The 17017-nt window shown below is 52.7% G+C and overlaps 1 protein-coding gene across 1 annotated transcript in view; it reads left to right on the top strand.

The window, feature by feature from the left end:
- PLEKHD1 (pleckstrin homology and coiled-coil domain containing D1) overlaps window positions 1-9767 on the top strand; it is an 86529-nt gene extending 76762 nt beyond the window's left edge. Inside the window, exons 12-13 of the mRNA XM_054969975.1 lie at window positions 998-1147; window positions 8922-9767. Of these exons, the coding sequence (XP_054825950.1) occupies window positions 998-1147; window positions 8922-9076 (305 nt within the window). The 3' untranslated portion in view covers window positions 9077-9767. The remainder of the gene's footprint in view (window positions 1-997; window positions 1148-8921) is intronic.
- Window positions 9768-17017: the final 7250 nt, after the last annotated feature.

Raw genomic sequence — 17017 nt, 5'->3', positions numbered from 1 at the left:
ATGCGTCTGTTTAATGAGGTAATGTGACCGGCACGCGGGATTGCGTGGGGAATGCGGGGAACATGCGACTTAGAATGAGTAATGTGAATTTGACCCACGTCTGATGAGCGCATTTTTCACATATTCAGAGGAACTTTCTTATTACTTTACATGCTCTAGGCATTAGCTACCCCATTCAAAACAATTTCTAGAGCTCAGCCCTTCCAAGCTTATAGTCATATTAAGTTCTGAATCTTCTTTTTTTGGTTTTGATATTTCAAAATTATCTTGCAAGAGTGTTTTTTTTAAAAAAAATTCCTTTTGAAGAAAATTCCTGCCCCAGGGAAATTCTGTTCTAGAAACCTCTAAGTGCACTTAATGGGTGATAAGCAGAGCGTGAAGGGCTAGGCTAGCTCCCCTAGTGATGATGAACGGTTGCAGACAGAATCTTTTTTCTGAGATGGCTCTATTTACAGGGGCTTTCATTTTACTATCTGGAAATGAACTGTTAAATAGCAGGGCTCTATGATGATGTTCAAAGGAACTGAATCCTGATGCCAAAGAAAGTGCTGTCTGGCACCTGGCTTAGTGAATTTTGTTGCTGATTACCCTGGTGTTCTTTTTCTAGAGTACTGCAAAATAACATTGATTGTGATGCAGTTATGTCCTTTAGGACAACTTCCTTTTCTAGTATGTTGAAAATGGATTGCAACTGAGTTCAGGGGTGCAAAATTCTCATGTGCACTCTCCTAGCTAAAAGTAGGTCGCCAAAGTTCAGATGTATGTTCTCCACTCGCTGTGGGATTTAGGGATTTAGGGATATCAGACACATGAATAAGCTGTAGTCTACTAAGTTTAGCAGTTTATATATAACACTAATGCATTAAAAATCCACCTACCAGATTACTGAAGAAGGATTTTAAAATGTTCAAAATGTTACGGTCTGGATTTTTTTTTTTGCCAAATTTTAAATTTCTAAAAAGTTACGTTGCCTCAATCAGTGTCTCTCTTCCTGTAGAGTTCTTTGAGGAATGCATTCGGAATGCTGAATTAGATGCCAAAATGCCAGTCATCATGAAGAACTCTGTGTACCTTCAGAAGGCTGCCACCCGCAGGATAAAGAGCTGCCGATTTCATCGCAGAAGATCCAGCAATGCTTGGAATGACTGTAGGTGCCATTTTCCTGATAATTCCCTCCCCAGAAGCTGTTATTAATCCCAGTAGGGAGAAAGCACAGGCACCATATAATACCTGTCTCTTTTCTCTATTGAAGCCCATAGTAGCCCAGGAGATTAATTCTATTAGGGCTAGCTCTCACAACCCCACCACACTGCTGCAATCCTGATCCAAATCTCCTTCTCCTCTCAAGTGATACAGTATGATAACCTATAATTTGTGCTGCCAGAAAGAGTAGTGAAAATGAACTTCCACAGTTTTGAGAAACAAAGAGGAAAGTGTTTCCTGTTGGAGAGCTTTCCATCTAGCAGGAGACAGTTGTAGTTGTCCTTTGCCATGTCTTTCTTGTATCTTGTTGTGAGATGAACTTGTGACCAATTCACACAAATACTTCTATCCATGATTATTCTTCCAACAGAGCTGTATTTAAAGGTTAAAGTACATGTAGAGAGATTTAATCGTAGATTTCCAACATAACATATAGTTGGGACCATGATGAAAATCCAGGAGTGAAGTCATGCCTCTCTAGGAATCGCTGGAGATTCTATGGTAAAATCATAGTGTTTTTGATGATTCCTAGAGGGGACTTACGTCACTTCTGGGTTTTCCTGTACGTAACATCACGCTGTCACTGACAGCTAGTGCCTTATGGTCTCCCCCCCACCCCAGTCTCTTGCTATTAAGAAAGGAAATCCAGATTGTATCCCATCTGTCAGGCCGCGGAGCACCCCCTGGCGGTTGAGGCAACGGGTCTGGGGGGGCTGGTCCCCACGGGTCCGTCCTGGGGCCTCGGTGGGGCGGAGGGGGGGTACTCAGGGCGTCGGAGGCTCCTTCCCGGGCGGCCTCAGACTCGCGGGCGGCCCTTGTCTGCACCGGTGGCACCGGCCAGCACGCGGCTCCACCCGGGCCAGCTGCGCCTTTACTGCTCAGGGCAGTCTGGCCTCCTTCACCAGCGTCAAGTGCACCTCTCTCTCACTCTGTGCAATCACCACTCTCCTTCCTTCCTCCTCGACCTGCCTCCGGAGCCTCCTTAAATCCCTTTTTTCTCTCCCCGCCTCAGCTCCACCCCCCGCTCCCAGGACCCTCCTCCCAGCATCATGCCCACCACCTGGGCCATCTGCGGCCACGCCCAGTTCACCCACCTCCCCTTGCCCCATTGGTGGGGAGTCTGCAGGGTTGCCTCGCCCCCCTCTGGCTCCCCCAGCCTATTGCCTCCTTCCCTCACTGGGGGTAGCCGCCTCCGCCTCCCCCTGCGTAGCTCGGGCCGCTTGGCGGGCTCCTGGTTGGCTCTCCCGTCCTGGGTGGGCCAGCCCTTTCCCCCGCCCCGCAGCCTTTGGCCGCTGCCCGTGCGGGCGTCGTGCGCCTGCGCCGGCATCTGGCAGCCCCAGGCAGCCCCGCCCAGCCTCCGGCGGCCCTCTCTTGCCCCCGGCCTCCCTTGCCGCCGTCCCGTGGCTGCCCCGCTCCCCGGCGCTCCCGGCGGCAACGCGGCGGCGGTGGGTGTGCCCTCGCGGGCGCCGTGACTCCCGGCCATCGCCGCCTCCCGCGGGCCGCCACGGCTCCGGGCGGCTGCCGTGGCTCCCAGGGCGCCCGGGTCCCTTGCCGTCGCCGTGGCCGTCGGGGCGCCCATGCTCTCTGCCGCCGCCGTGGCCTCTCGAGCGCCCGGGCTCCTCGCCGCCGCCGCGGCCTTTCGAGTGCCCGGGCTCTTCGCCACCGCCGCGGCCTCTCGAGCGCCCGGGCTCTTCGCCGCCGCCGCAGCCTTTGGGGCACCTGGGCTCTTCGCCACCGCGGCCTCCAGCTGTCCCCCGGCCCCTGACTCGAGGTGAGTGGGGCCGGAGTCTCCTTCGGGGCGAGGGGGGACGGCCAAAGTCCGAGGGCGCCTCGCCCGTTTTCGGACACACACACACCCTTGGCGTCACGTTGGGCGGTACCTCGCTGGTGAACATCCGGGACAGGAAGTCGGCGTTGGCGTTCAACTTCCCTGGGCGGTGCCAGATCGAAAAGCTGAAGGGGAGAAGAGACAGGTACCACGTCAGCACCCGGGCGTTGTGGTCTTTCAGACGGGACATCCAGACTAAGGGGGCGTGGTCCGTCACGAGGGTAAAGGGGTTGTTGGCGAGGTAGTACTGCAGCGTTCCGACAGCCCACTTGACGGCGAGGGCCTCCTTCTCTATGACGGCGTACTTTTGCTCGGCCGGTTGAAGTTTCCGGCTGACGAATAAGATCGGGTGCTCCTGTCCATCATAGTCCTGCGACAGGACCGCCCCGAGGCCACTATCGGAGGCGTCTGTCTGGAGGATGAAGGGCCGATCGAAGTCGGGGTTGCGCAACACGGGTGACCCTGCCAGAGCCGTCTTGAGGTCGTGGAAGGCTTGTAGCCGCTGATATGTCCACTGGACTTGGTTGGGCTGGTCCTTCCGCAGGCAGTCCGTCAGGGGGCTGGCCCTGCTAGCGTACTGGGGGATAAACTTGCTGTAGTAGCCCACCAGCCCTAGAAACCCCCTCAGCAGCTTTTTGGTCTTCGGCAGGGGGCACGCCTCCAGGGTGGACACCTTGTCCGGGAGGGGCTTCAACTGTCCCCGCCCCACGAGGAAGCCGAGGTATTTCAGTTCCTGGAATCCGAGTCGGCTTTTGGTGGGGTTGGCCCTTAGTCCTGCGCCGCGGAGGGCCTGCAGCACTTGTTGGAGGTGATGCAGGTGGGACTGCCAGTCGGGGCTGTAGATGAGGATGTCATCTATGTATGCTGTGGTGAACCCCTGGCACTGGGCGAGGGCCCGGTCAACCAGCCGCTGGAAAGTGGCGGCCGCCCCATGCAGCCCAAAGGGCATAACTAGACACTCGAACAGGCCCTGGGGTGTGGCGAAGGCGGTTTTCTCGCGGTCCCCGGGGGCCATGGGGACTTGCCAGTACCCCTTGGTGAGATCTAAGGCTGAGAGGTAGCGGGCGGCCCCCAGCTGGTCGATCAGCACGCCCGCCCGCAGCATGGGGTACGCGTTGAACTTGGCCACCTTGTTCACCTCTCTGTAGTCGACGCAGAACCGCACAGAACCATCTGGCTTCGGGACCAGGACAATAGGGCTGCACCATTCGCTGTGCGAGGGCTGTATCACGCCCAATCGTAGCATCTCCTCTACTTCCCGGGCCACCGCCTCCCACTGTTTCCGAGGCAGGGTTCGCCACGTGGCCCGGGCGACCTGGCCGGGGTTCGTGGGGATGGCGTGTTCGGCCAGCCGGGTACACCCTGGTCGAGTGGAGAAGCAGCCCGGCAAACTCTTCAGGAGGTCTTGCAGCTGCCGCCGTTGTATGGGCCCCAGGGCGCCATCCAGGCGCGGCATGGTCTCCTCCGGCCGCCGGTCTGTCCAGGGGAGCTCCCCGGCTGGGGGGTCGGCGGGGTCGTCCGCCAGCTGGCAAGCCCCTTGGGGCCGCTCCTGCTGCCCCTTGAGGTCGTTGACGTGTAGGCGTTTGGTCCGACGCGGGGAGGGGCCGCACTGGACCTCATAGGAGTGGGTCCCCAGCACCCGCTTGATAGGGTAGGGGCCTTGCCATGGGTCACCCTGCCGGGCGGGTCCAAAGACCCTACGGTTGACTAGGACGCGGTCCCCTTCCCGAAAGGTCCTGACCCGGGTTCCCTGGTCATAACGGACCTTGTGGGCGGCCCGGGCCTTCTCTAGGTTTTGCCTCGCCAGCTCCCTTGCCGTTTCCAGGCGCTCCTGGAGGTCCCGCACGTACTCCGGGGTGGGCCTCTCCTGCGGGGCCATCTGAGACGCTGGGTGGTCCTCCATCACCTCCAGGATCCCCCGTGGGTTGCGCCCGTAGACCAGCTCGAAGGGGGTGAAGCCTGTCGAGGCCTGGGGGGACTCCCGGACGGCGAAGAGCAGGAAGTCCACGAAGAGGTCCCACTGGCTGGGGCGGTCGTGGGCCAGGCGCCGCAGCATCTGCTTGAGTATCTGGTTGAACCGCTCCACCAAGCCGTCCGTTTGGGGGTGGTATATTGACGTAAAGATTTGTCGTACCCCCATGGTCCGGCATAGGTGGCGCGTGAGGGCGGCCGTGAACGGGGTGCCACAGTCCGTGACCAACTCCTTCGGGATGCCCACCTGGGCGAAGAATCGGACCAGGGCGCGTGTCACCCCGGGCGCCTGCATGGTCCGCAAGGGTATGGCTTCTGGGTACCGGGTGGCATAATCCACCAGGACGAGCAGGAACCGGCAACCCCGTGCGGTTCTTGGCAGGGGTCCCACGAAATCCATGGCCACTCGCTCGAAGGGGTTCCGGATCACTGGCAGTGGGGCCAGCGGGGCCCGAGGGAGCGGGCGGCTGGACGTCCGCTGGCAGACTTCACATGTTCAGCAGTGGGTCTTCACGTCGTGGGCCACTGAGGGCCAGAAGAACCGGGCTAGCACCTGGGCAAGGGTGTTGGTGGGGCCCTGGTGTCCGGCCCAGCTGTGGTCATGAGCGTGGGTCAGAACCTCCTGGCGGTAGCCTTGGGGAACCAGGAGCTGTCGGACCTCGCCACCCCGGGCCATCGTGATGCGGTACCACACGCCCCCTTCCTGGACTACCCGAGGTACCCTCCCTGCCCGCCGGACGTCCCTCACGATTCCCTCACTCACCGCCACCGCGTCCCGGAGGCCCCCAAGCATGGGGTCGTCTGCTTGGCGGGCGGCGAAGCTGGGGTCCACGGACCAGTCCGGGGGCTCCGGCCCCTGGCTGGGGTGGGAGCCTGGGGAGCCTGAGGCGCAATCGTCTGCCAATGTGCCTGCCGGCAGCGCCTCCTCCGGGCCCTCGCCGCTTGCAGGTGCTGATGGAAGCTGGGAGCGTCGCACCTGAGGAGGACCGGATACGGCAGGGCCGGGACACGGGCCAACTCCACCTCCCAGGTCTGGCCTCGGCACGTCAAGGGCACCCGTACCACGGGATAGGTCTCCGAGTGGCCGTGGAAGCAGGCTACCGATGTCGAGCGGACGACGGGCAGGTTCTGGGGCAGTAGCCGAGTACGAATCATGGACAATGAACTGCCACTGTCCAAGAAAGCCGACAGGCGCCGGCCGGCCACCTCGACCAATATCAGTAGCGGGGGGGGGCCGTGGGAGCCGGGCTGTCACCGGGTACGCTTCCTCCCAGCCGGCGTCGCACTTCATCAGGGGGCAATCACGGATAAAGTGGCCCCTCTGGCTGCACTTGAAGCAAGGCCCTCGGTCTTTGGGGTCCCGCGGGCCTTTCGGAGTTGCCGCTGGACCGGGCCCCGGCGAGGGTCGGCCCCAGGCCCCCTCCCAGCCGGTGGTCATTACTGGGGGCCGGACAGGCCCCTGGCGGGGGCCGGGCGTCTCCCGAGCTCCCGAGCGAGCACGCCCTGGGCGCGGAGTCTCCATGGGGCGGTGTGGGGGCCCTCCCCCTTGTGCTCCCGGCGGGGGGTCCCTGGGGCCCTCCCGGGGGTCCGCGGCCGCAACAAAGTTCTCGAGGAGGACTGTAGCTTCCCTCAGACTCCCGGGACGGCTACACGCCACCCATTGGCGGGCCTTGGGGGGGAGGATGTTGAGCAGCTGTTCCAAGACCACCTGGTCTACGATCTTCTTTTCCCCCTCCGTGGTGGGCCGCAACCACCGGTACGCAGCATCTCCCAGCGAGTTGACCAGGGCCCTGGGGCGTTCGAGCTTCTTGTAGGTGATGGTCCGGAACTTCTGGCGGTAGGAGTCCGGCGTCACCTCATATCGATCGAGCATGGCCGCCTTTAGCCGTTGGTAGTTGGCGCCCTCCTCCTTAGGCAGCGCCTTCAGGGCTGCCTGGGCCTCCCCGGTCAGGTACGGCCCGAGGATGAATGCCCATTGGTCCCGCGGCCACTGGGCGGCCTCCGCCGTACGCTCGAACGTCTCTAGGTATGCGTCAATCTCGTCGGCCTCCCCCAGCTTGGTCAGCTGAAACGGGGCCGTTCGCAGGTGTCCTAGGGCGGGTGGACCTGGGTTGGATCCAAAGGCCTGGGCCAAACCTCGGAGCAACGTGGCTTGCGACTCTTGCTGCTGTGCCGTCATGTCCCGCAGGAGCCTGACCTGTTGCTCCGCCATCCACTGTCCAAGTTGGCCCAGGTCCACTGGTTGCGGGGCCGGGGGCTGGCCCTGGCCACCTGCCGGTCCGGTGGCCACCGGGTCCATTGCCGCTTCTGGGTCCGGCGTGAGGTTTGGTTCGGGGGTCGGGGGGCGGAGGGTTGCTGGGCGGAGGTACCCACGGAGTCTTGTCCACCCTGGCGGGGTCGGCAGGTGGGGCCTGGGCCTTCTTATGGCAGGATCCGTGCCCGCATTCTCCACCACTGTGTCAGGCCGCGGAGCGCCCCCTGGCGGTTGAGGCAATGGGTCTGGGGGGGCTGGTCCCCACGGGTCCGTCCTGGGGCCTCGGTGGGGCGGAGGGGGGGTACTCAGGGCATCGGAGGCTCCTTCCCGGGCGGCCTCAGACTCGCGGACGGCCCTTGTCTGCACCGGTGGCACCGGCCAGCACGCGGCTCCACCCGGGCCAGCTGCGCCTTTACTGCTCAGGGCAGTCTGGCCTCCTTCACCAGCATCAAGTGCACCTCTCTCTCACTCTGTGCAATCACCAATCTCCTTCCTTCCTCCTCGACCTGCCTCCGGAGCCTCCTTAAATCCCTTTTTTCTCTCCCCGCCTCAGCTCCACCCCCCGCTCCCAGGATCCTCCTCCCAGCGTCATGCCCACCACCTGGGCCATCTGCGGCCATGCCCAGTTCACCCACCTCCCCTTGCCCCATTGGTGGGGAGTCTGCAGGGTTGCCTCGCCCCCCTCTGGCTCCCCCAGCCTATTGCCTCCTTCCCTCATTGGGGGTAGCCGCCTCCGCCTCCCCCTGCGTAGCTCGGGCCGCTTGGCGGGCTCCTGGTTGGCTCTCCCGTCCTGGGTGGGCCAGCCCTTTCCCCCGCCCCGCAGCCTTTGGCCGTTGCCCGTGCGGGCGTCATGCGCCTGCGCCGGTGTCTGGCAGCCCCAGGCAGCCCCGCCCAGCCTCCGGCGGCCCTCTCCTGCCCCCGGCCTCCTTTGCCGCCATCCCGCGGCTGCCCCGCTCCCCGGCGCTCCCGGCGGCAACGCGGCGGCGGTGGGTGTGCTCTCGCGGGCGCCGCGGCTCCCAGCCATCGCCGCCTCCTGCAGGGCGCCGCGGCTCCGGACGGCTGCCGTGGCTCCCAGGGCGCCCGGGTCCCTTGCCGTCGCCGCGGCCGTCGGGGCGCCCATGCTCTCTGCCGCCGCCACGGCCTCTCGAGCGCCCGGGCTCTTCGCCGCCGCCGCGGCCTGTCGAGCGCCCGGGCTCTTCGCCGCCGCCGCGGCCTCTCGAGCGCCCGGGCTCTTCGCCACCACGCCCTCCAGCTGTCCCCCGGCCCCTGACTCGAGGTGAGTGGGGCCGGAGTCTCCTTCGGGGCGAGGGGGGGGACGGCCAAAGTCCGAGGGCGCCTCGTCCGTCCTCGGACACCATCATACAAATATTCACTCCATGATAGTAAAAGTATAATAAAAGGCACCCCAAAATATGCCCCTTGGGACAGTTTGTCTCAACACTTACCTGGCAGTGGTTCTGCTGAACTCATTCGGCACACCTGGAGATTTTAACGGGCCTATGTTTGTGTCCATGTGGTCTGATCTATATTCTATTGCCTTAGCACTGTACTGTCGCTACACTTTCATTGTTGAATGGAACCTGGCATAAGAGCCACAGATGCTATCAGCAGGCCTTTGGTGTGGTGCGGCTCGAGTGTGAGTGCTATGTTATCTTCTTGTTTCAGTGCGGCAGTCACAGTCATTCATGTATTCGGAGGCCGAAAGCATAGAAGAGTTGAAGCAAGCTGCCAAGAGGCTGAGCCAAGACGAGCACTTCCGGGAAACCATCTATCAAATCATGATGTCACGTAAAGATGCCTCCTTAGGCAACAAAAAGTGAATACTTGCCTCCTCCAAGGAGAGTTTCTGCACACATCTTGTCATCATAAAGCTCAGCAAAAGCCAAATTATTGCATCAAGAGGCAGCAGGGGGATGTTGGCTGACAGTCTATTTTTTTTCCTTCTAGGTAATGAGGGAATGGTGAACTGAACATTCTCCAATATAGATAGCTAGCTACCATTCCTGGTGGCAGATCATCTGTTCTTGTCTACCCGGCTATCAACTCCAGATCATACCAGCTAGTTCCATTAAGAGGTGTTTTGTCAAGATTTTGCAGTTAGTATTAAAATAAGCCACGCACTTTAGCTTGGAGAATGCCTAGCCATTCCTTTCACAAATCCAGTAACTGGTCACTAAGTGGTAACTAACCATACCCAACCTTATAGACTACACTACACAGAGTCATCAATATGGTGATGAGAAGAATGATACTGTTCCTCTGCTTCCTTAAATTTCTGATTCGGGGCATATGCGCTGGAATTCTCAATTGCAGTTGTGGATTAGTGACACTACCAGAGTATGAGCGTAAACTGCTTTCTCCCCTTTCCCTTCACACTCCATCTTTGTTCCATCTTGTGGGTTTTAGGGAGGGCCCACCAACAAGCCATCTGGAAGAAAAGAAAAGTCCTTCCTGTCTCTCATTCTTGCTTATTCGATCATCAACTGAAACATCTGGTGCATGTTGGGAATTATAATTCCCAAGGTACCTGACTTGAGAATGTCAGATGTCATGGGAATTTCATTTCACAGTAGGTATAGGATGTCTCAGTTGATGATGGAACAGATAAGATATCAAGGCAGAAAAGAAATAGGAAACAGTCCTCCTTCCTTTATGCCAGCTGGATGAATTGCAACCTACTGCCCCAGCAGTGGAACAGCAAGTAAGAGGAGTTGTGATTGGGGGCTTTTGGAACCATCTTGATGACATCCTTGGGAGTTATTCCTCCACTGCATGATGAAGCTCAGGGTAACCTGAGTTATGGGCTGGTTTATGGGTACATAGCTTGGTTTATTTAATTACAAAACAAATCCTGGGTGGGATTTTTATGGGGGAATACAGTGCTATATTAAATGATATGTAGAACCCCTATTTCAATTGCACTTGCAGCTGAATGTGGAAGGGGAAATCCTTCATCAATGGACAAATGTTGTGTAGAGCCATCTATGTTCTCACTTGATAAAAAATAATATCTTGAATTTCTCCCAGTCTTCAGAAAGAAGAAGAAGCATGAGAACAAGTGTCCTTAAATGTTCCTTTGTGACTCCAGGTTTATCACTCTTCCTAGCAAGTGTGGTGAAGTCAACTTTTAAACCCAGCCTTGATTCCACTTCTGCAGAAATAGTATATTATAGCACTGTAAACTAGAGAGAAACCAATCAAGAAAGGGGGGGGGCAGGCACAGAATTTGTTAGCTCCCTTGACAGTGCAGTGTTCACAGTTTCTCTGCAGATGGTGTCACATAAAATGGCTGCTAGGCTGTGGGTCAGCTACTGACCTTCATTTGCCTTGGTACTGTTTAATGTCAGTGTCTAGAAACTGGAAAAGAATATTTGTGCTATTGCTTGGCCAGAACCAGAACCAAGACTTTTCTGAACCCCAGGCACATCAATGCTTTTCTCTTTCTTCATCTGTGCCATCTAATGAGAAAAAAACCCAAAATGTTTGTTAGGTCTCTGAGAGAATACAGATATTATATCTCAGTAGCTATCATTCGATTTGAGAAGCATTAGGTCCCTCTAGTGGCATTTGGAAACAACACAACTGCTTTACAAGCTATACAATCAATAATGTACATTAAACTGCACTCATAAATCCTAGTTGTAGGTAATTGTGTAACAGCAGGACCACCTATGTCAAAGGTCCATGAGAAACTAGCAATGCCTTCATCTAAAAGCACACAAACAGGGCTTCCTCTTCTGCCCTAATCTCCTTGAGGCTACTAGAAATATAATATGTTGAATCTAAGGCTTCTCCAGTATTGAAGAACTGCATGTGTTAGATGTGGGATTATACAATATGTTAAAGAGTGGAATGGTGCCTCTAAACAGGTAACAGCACTTTAAAAAAATGCTGTAGTATGGCTGCTGTGTCTTGATCAGAGGCAGGCAACCTAAGGCACATGGGACTGGCAATTTGGCATGTAGCCTAGTAAGGCTTTTACCTCTTCCCCCTCCCTCCAGTCCTAATGTGAATCTCCACTGGACAAGGAGTTCTGAGGCCTAGTGCATGCAGGGTGTGTGTATGTGTGTGTGAGTGAGTGAAGGAATAGGGAAAGGAGAAGAGGGATAGATGGATGCTTACGAGTTAGAAATAGTATTTGAGCCTTGCATTGCCAGTCTCTGTTCTAGATCTAGACTACTTAGCACTTTAAAAAAAACCTCTGTTTATATTATGCCCCATGTTGTATAGATAGGAAAACTGAGGTGCACAAAAAAAACCCCCACCCTGCAGTTCCAAAAGAACTGCCAGAGCTTCTGAGAGTTCAGGAGAAATTTGATTTCTTAGGGATCTGTTTGTCAGATGCATCTGCATGACTAACGTGGGCTCTGGCCCACAAAAACTTATGCTGCGATAAATTCATTAGTGTTTAGGGTCACACAAGACTCTGCTGCTTTGCCTGCAATGGGCCTATATAATTCTAAATGTTACAGGTATACTATTAGGCAAAAGAACAGTCAAGGAAACTCCACAGTCTATAGTCAAATATTTCAATGGCAGTCATGGGTTGGGTTGAGGGGCCATGACCAAACCATGATTTGGCTGTCAACAATGGATTGCAGGCTCACACATGTCCTCTTCCCTTTGTGTTCACTGGTCCCTTCTTTCACCATGCTTGCCTCCATGCCAGAATGGGGAAACACGGCTTGCACTGAGCTTCCAGTTGTGATTTGGAGGCAAACTATGATCAGTGGTAACGGAAGCTTGCCTGATTTGGACTTTGCAGTACACAACAAATACTGAGAAATGGCAAGTAGAGAAGGGAATTATATTTGTATGTTCCTATTTTTGGCTTGACATATGACTTGGATCATGGTTTCATTGGAGATGTCCTCTGTCTGGTCTGATTTATCTTTTAGGTTGTTTGAGTGACACATGCCAGTTTTTGAACTATTATGTTCTGCATCTGTTTTACTGTTCCTGACACAGTTGAGGTCTGCCCATTGCCTAACGCCAAAGGAAACAGAGTTGTAACAAGAGTAGAGAGATGGCATTTGCAATCATAATGTATTGGTGGGAAATAGAAATACTAAAGAATAAATATGGGATATTTAATATCAACACAACAAAGATGTACTAAGACGGGCATTGCTATTATAAGTCTTTTACTATGCAGTATAGTTATGTAACAAATAAAGCAACATTGTTAATAACGCAAGAGTTCATATGGTACTGTTATAATATTGCTTTATGTATGGCTAATCATCCCACTAGTTTTTTGCACAACTGTTGGCCAATTTAGTATCACTATTACCCCCAAACTCTCCATTATCCCTTGGAAAAACTGTGATGTGGGTCTTTCTTTAAAAAACAAGATGCATTGTTTCATCTCCCTGTCTCTCCCTGCCCGCTGTGCTTACTTTGCTACAGGCAACAGCAGCAGGAGGCAGAGCATGCTGTGGTGGCAAGGGAAGCCTGGCAAGGGAAGCGGCTGGGTTGTCATCTGGCCAATATGGAGGATTGGGTAGGAACAGATATCTGCCTCCCTTACTTCCCCTGCTGCTCCCGACGCTGTTTCCAGTGTGGTAAAGGGAGGTAGGAGAGCGGGAGATCCTCTGCCACCTGCCCTTTGGCTGTCTGTCTGTCTGCCTATTTAGCTGCTGCTGCTGCAGCAAACTGTTAGGTGCAACACAGAAAGGGCAGCTAGGAGGTGGACCTGAGGGGCGGGGTGGTGATATTCCCAGTAGGAACAAAATGAAATGTAATAAGGAAGGTAACAACAACAAAACCCTGAAGCTTTTGAAAGAAAAGGAAATATAAAAACAAAACCCACAAACCAGGTAACCCGGGATGCCTCATTGTTTCAGGAATTGGCATTATCACAGTAGGAGTCTCAGGATACATGGACTCTATCCTCAGGCCCTATGCCACCAGCACACCCAGCTATTTACAGGACACCACTGACTTTCTCAGGAAAATACAGTCCATTGACAACCTACCAGATGACACCGTCCTAGCAACCATGGATGTGGAGGCCTTGTACACCAATATCCCACATGCAGATGGACTGCAAGCCATCAGGAATATTATCATGGACAAAACCACAGCACACCTCGCCACTGAACTTTGCCACTTCGTACTCACTCACAATTACTTCAGATTTGGTGACAGCTTATATCTACAGGTTAACGGCACAGCCATGGACACATGCATGGCACCACAATATGCTAACATATTCATGGCAGACTTGGAGCAACGCTTCCTCAGCTCCCACCCACTGAAACCACTCCTATACTTAAGATTCTTGGATGACATCATCATTTGGACCCATGGGAAGGAAGCCCTTGAGAGGTTCCATCAGGACTTCACCAACTTTCACCCTACTATCAACCTGAGCCTGGCCCACTCTACACAACAGGTACACTTGCTGGACACCACTGTACAACTACATAATGGACGGATAAATACTACCCTATACTGGAAACCCACTAGTGATACTCATATCTACATGCCACCAGCTACCACCCTAAACATACCATTCGGTCAATTGTCTACAGCCAAGCCTTACGTTACAATCGTATCTGCTCCAATGCTCTTGATCAGGACTCCCACTTAAGAGATTTACAACAAGCATTTTGGGGGGCTACAGTACCCACCAAATGAAGTGAGGAAACAAATCGACAGGTCCAGACTAGTACCCAGAAACAGCCTGCTCCAGGACAAACCTAAAGGAACTAACAACAGAACACCTCTGGTTGTTACCTATAGTTCCCAGCTCAAACTCATCCAATGTATCATCAGTGACCTACAACCCATCCTGGAAAATGATGCCTCTCTCTCACAAGCCCTGGATGGAAGACCTCTCCTTGCCTACAGACAGCCCCCCAACCTTAAACGACTTCTCACAACCATGAATCGGCTAGCAGAGTCACCAACACAGGTACCAGGCCCTGCAACAGACCCAGATGCCAGCTCTGCCCTCATATCTACCCAGGAAATACAATTACAGGACCCAATGGCGTCAACTACACTATCTCTGGCTCTTACAGCTGCTCATCCTCCAACGTGATATATGCCCTCATGTGCCAACAACATCCATCTGCTCTGTACATTGGACAAACCAGCCAACTTCTGCGCAAAAGAATAAATGGACACAAATCTGACATTAAAAATGGCAACATCCAGAAACCAGCGGGAGAACATTTCAATCTGTCAGGACATTCCATCAAGGACTTAAAGGTCACTGTAGTTCAACAGAAGCCTTTCAAAAACAGAATCCAACGGGAAGCTGCTGAATTGGAATTCATATGTAAATTTGATTCAGTCAGGCTTGGATTGAATAGAGACTATGAATGGTTATCTCATTATCAGAAGTAACTGATTTCATTATCAGAAGCCAACTGATCCCATTATCAGAAGCTACTGATTGCATCTACTCCCCCCTCCCCTCTCCACCTTTATATATCTGACCTGTTTCTTCTTACCCTCGTCGCATCTGATGAAGAGAACTGTGATTCTTGAAAGCTTATGCTACAGTAAATTTGGTTAGTCTTAAAGGTACTACTGGACTCTTTTTGATTTAAAAACAAAAATGTATATTGCAATACAAAATGGAATTTAAAAAATTGCTTTTTAAAAATTTTTTATCCCTCTTGTATGTGGGCATAACAAAGCAAGTTTTGAGGCATATGGGCCTTGAGGTTTTGAAGCTCATGGGCCTTGTGGTGCCCCAATTTGACTCACATTGTTTCAGTTTGGTTGTTGGATGGGCTGTCCCAAAAGATGCCAGAGTCCTGATCTGAGGACAGTTATTAATTTGCAAAGGGCCAACAGCTGTTTTGTCAATTGGTTCCCCTTCTGGGTCTGGATTCTTCCACACATGTTAAGCCTCTTTGGTGCCTAGAAAAAAAACCCAATAATGAATACTTAGAGAAGGAAATTTTTAAAAGATGAGGTGCTATCTAGGTGCCTCTAGGGTTAAACGCTGCCCCCCCCCCCAAAACAGAAGAAAGAGAAACTGCCCTTAGGAACCAATATGGGAGCAATCACTACAATGAAGCGCTTTCCTTTTCATTCAATTACCTCAAGAGTGATGTCTGTGTGCACTTGCCACAGGAGAGAGATGAACTGTTCAGTGTCAGTAGAGTGAAGTGTGGTCCACTGAACACTTGAGAAAACCAGGATTTGATTATGCCATCTTAAAATACGTCAGTCAGCAGTCAGCATTGAGCAATCTCTTCTCCTGGGAGCAAACAAGGTCATTGTATTAAGGATTGCCTGAGGTCTTATAGAGAGATTGTTTGAGATTTTCATGATTCTGTGGAAGCTACAATATTCCACATTAAAGGCTATATTATGTGATTTGTGGTATAATCCTATCCTAAGAACTTCCAGTTGGCAGCTTTGCGGTCACATTCTCTAAAACAGCAGATGGAGTCACAAAAGGGACATAAAGCAGTACAATGCATACAGTTTATTGTCTGTTGCCCAAGGCCATCACAATCCAAACACAAAAAACAATCTGACATCATATACCATACCATATATACAAGGATCATCGATTAATTATATATACAAGTATCAACAATTAAAAAAAATTAACCAGTAAGCACTGACCAAATAAAAACATTACTTTCTCTAGATACAGCTCCAGCCTGAATTTTTTTGGCTGCTAAAGCAAAAAGTGATACTCTATAAGAAACAAGCCCCACTCCCATCTGTGTATGTCCAAATCCAAATCACACCACCACTTAGGAGCTTTCTTTTTCACAGCATGAATGCTTTTTCTCTGCCTGGATTCTTGTAGCATTGGTTGTGTGAATGTGTCCTCAATGGCTCCAGACAAGCAAATCTTGTGTTCCTGTGGTATGCCCGTGTCTAAAGGTCTCTTTTCTGGAGCCAGATACCAACAAGTGACTTGCCTCATATGGCAGATAAAAGAGATCTAGTCATGGACAATGTTTTGTCAATTATTTAATTGTCGAAGTTCTACAACTCTGGGACACATCATTTGGGTTTTCTACCTTGGGTACCAAAATGCCTTAGGCTCTCCCTGCTATTCTCACATCATACTGGATACTCACAGAGTGACTTGAGCTCAAACAGAAGAAATGAAGAAAGTTAAGCAGGACACAACAGGAATCTAAAATCCTGCTCTTGAGATTGGTCTTCCATAGAAGATGATTCCTGATGCAGAGTCCAATCTAGTTCCTCTATAGTTCAACAAAGTATTTTGGGTCCTATAAAATGGCAGTGCAGAAATATTGTCCTTGTCATTCTTGATAAGGTGCGACCTTCTGCAAGCCAGATGGTATATTAGACTAGAAATCTATAACTGAGCCCACTGGAGACATCACATTGGTGTTTTGTTCACTCCAGAGGCCTGGGATAGTGGTTCATGTAAATAGAAACTGTACCCACATGGAAAAACTACGCACTGTCCAGTTCACAAGATAGCTATTGTGTGAAATGCACTCCCAAAATGTGTGACTGGATGGTTCTGCTCTTTGTGTGAATGGAACACCAGTCTAATGTCAGTGAGGGTTAGGAGCTGGACTGAGGTTCCTGTTAAACCTCACTGCCTCTTCTCAAGAAATCTGGGAGAAAGTCTGTATAGACAGCAAAAGGGCAAAGAACTGCATGGGATCAAGAACATTAATGTTAAGGAATAAAATTAAGAATTACAACTGAGGTGCACATGCTCTCAGCTAATTTAAATCCCATGTATATTTGTTGCTTTGGGAAGTCTACTAATCTTTTCACTGTTGTACATTCTTATGATC

Source organism: Eublepharis macularius, chromosome 2, assembly GCF_028583425.1.
Source record: "Eublepharis macularius isolate TG4126 chromosome 2, MPM_Emac_v1.0, whole genome shotgun sequence".
NCBI classification, from domain to species: Eukaryota; Metazoa; Chordata; class Lepidosauria; order Squamata; family Eublepharidae; genus Eublepharis; species Eublepharis macularius.
Note: the sequence above shows the minus strand (reverse complement) of the source record. Positions and strands in the feature narration are given on the sequence as shown.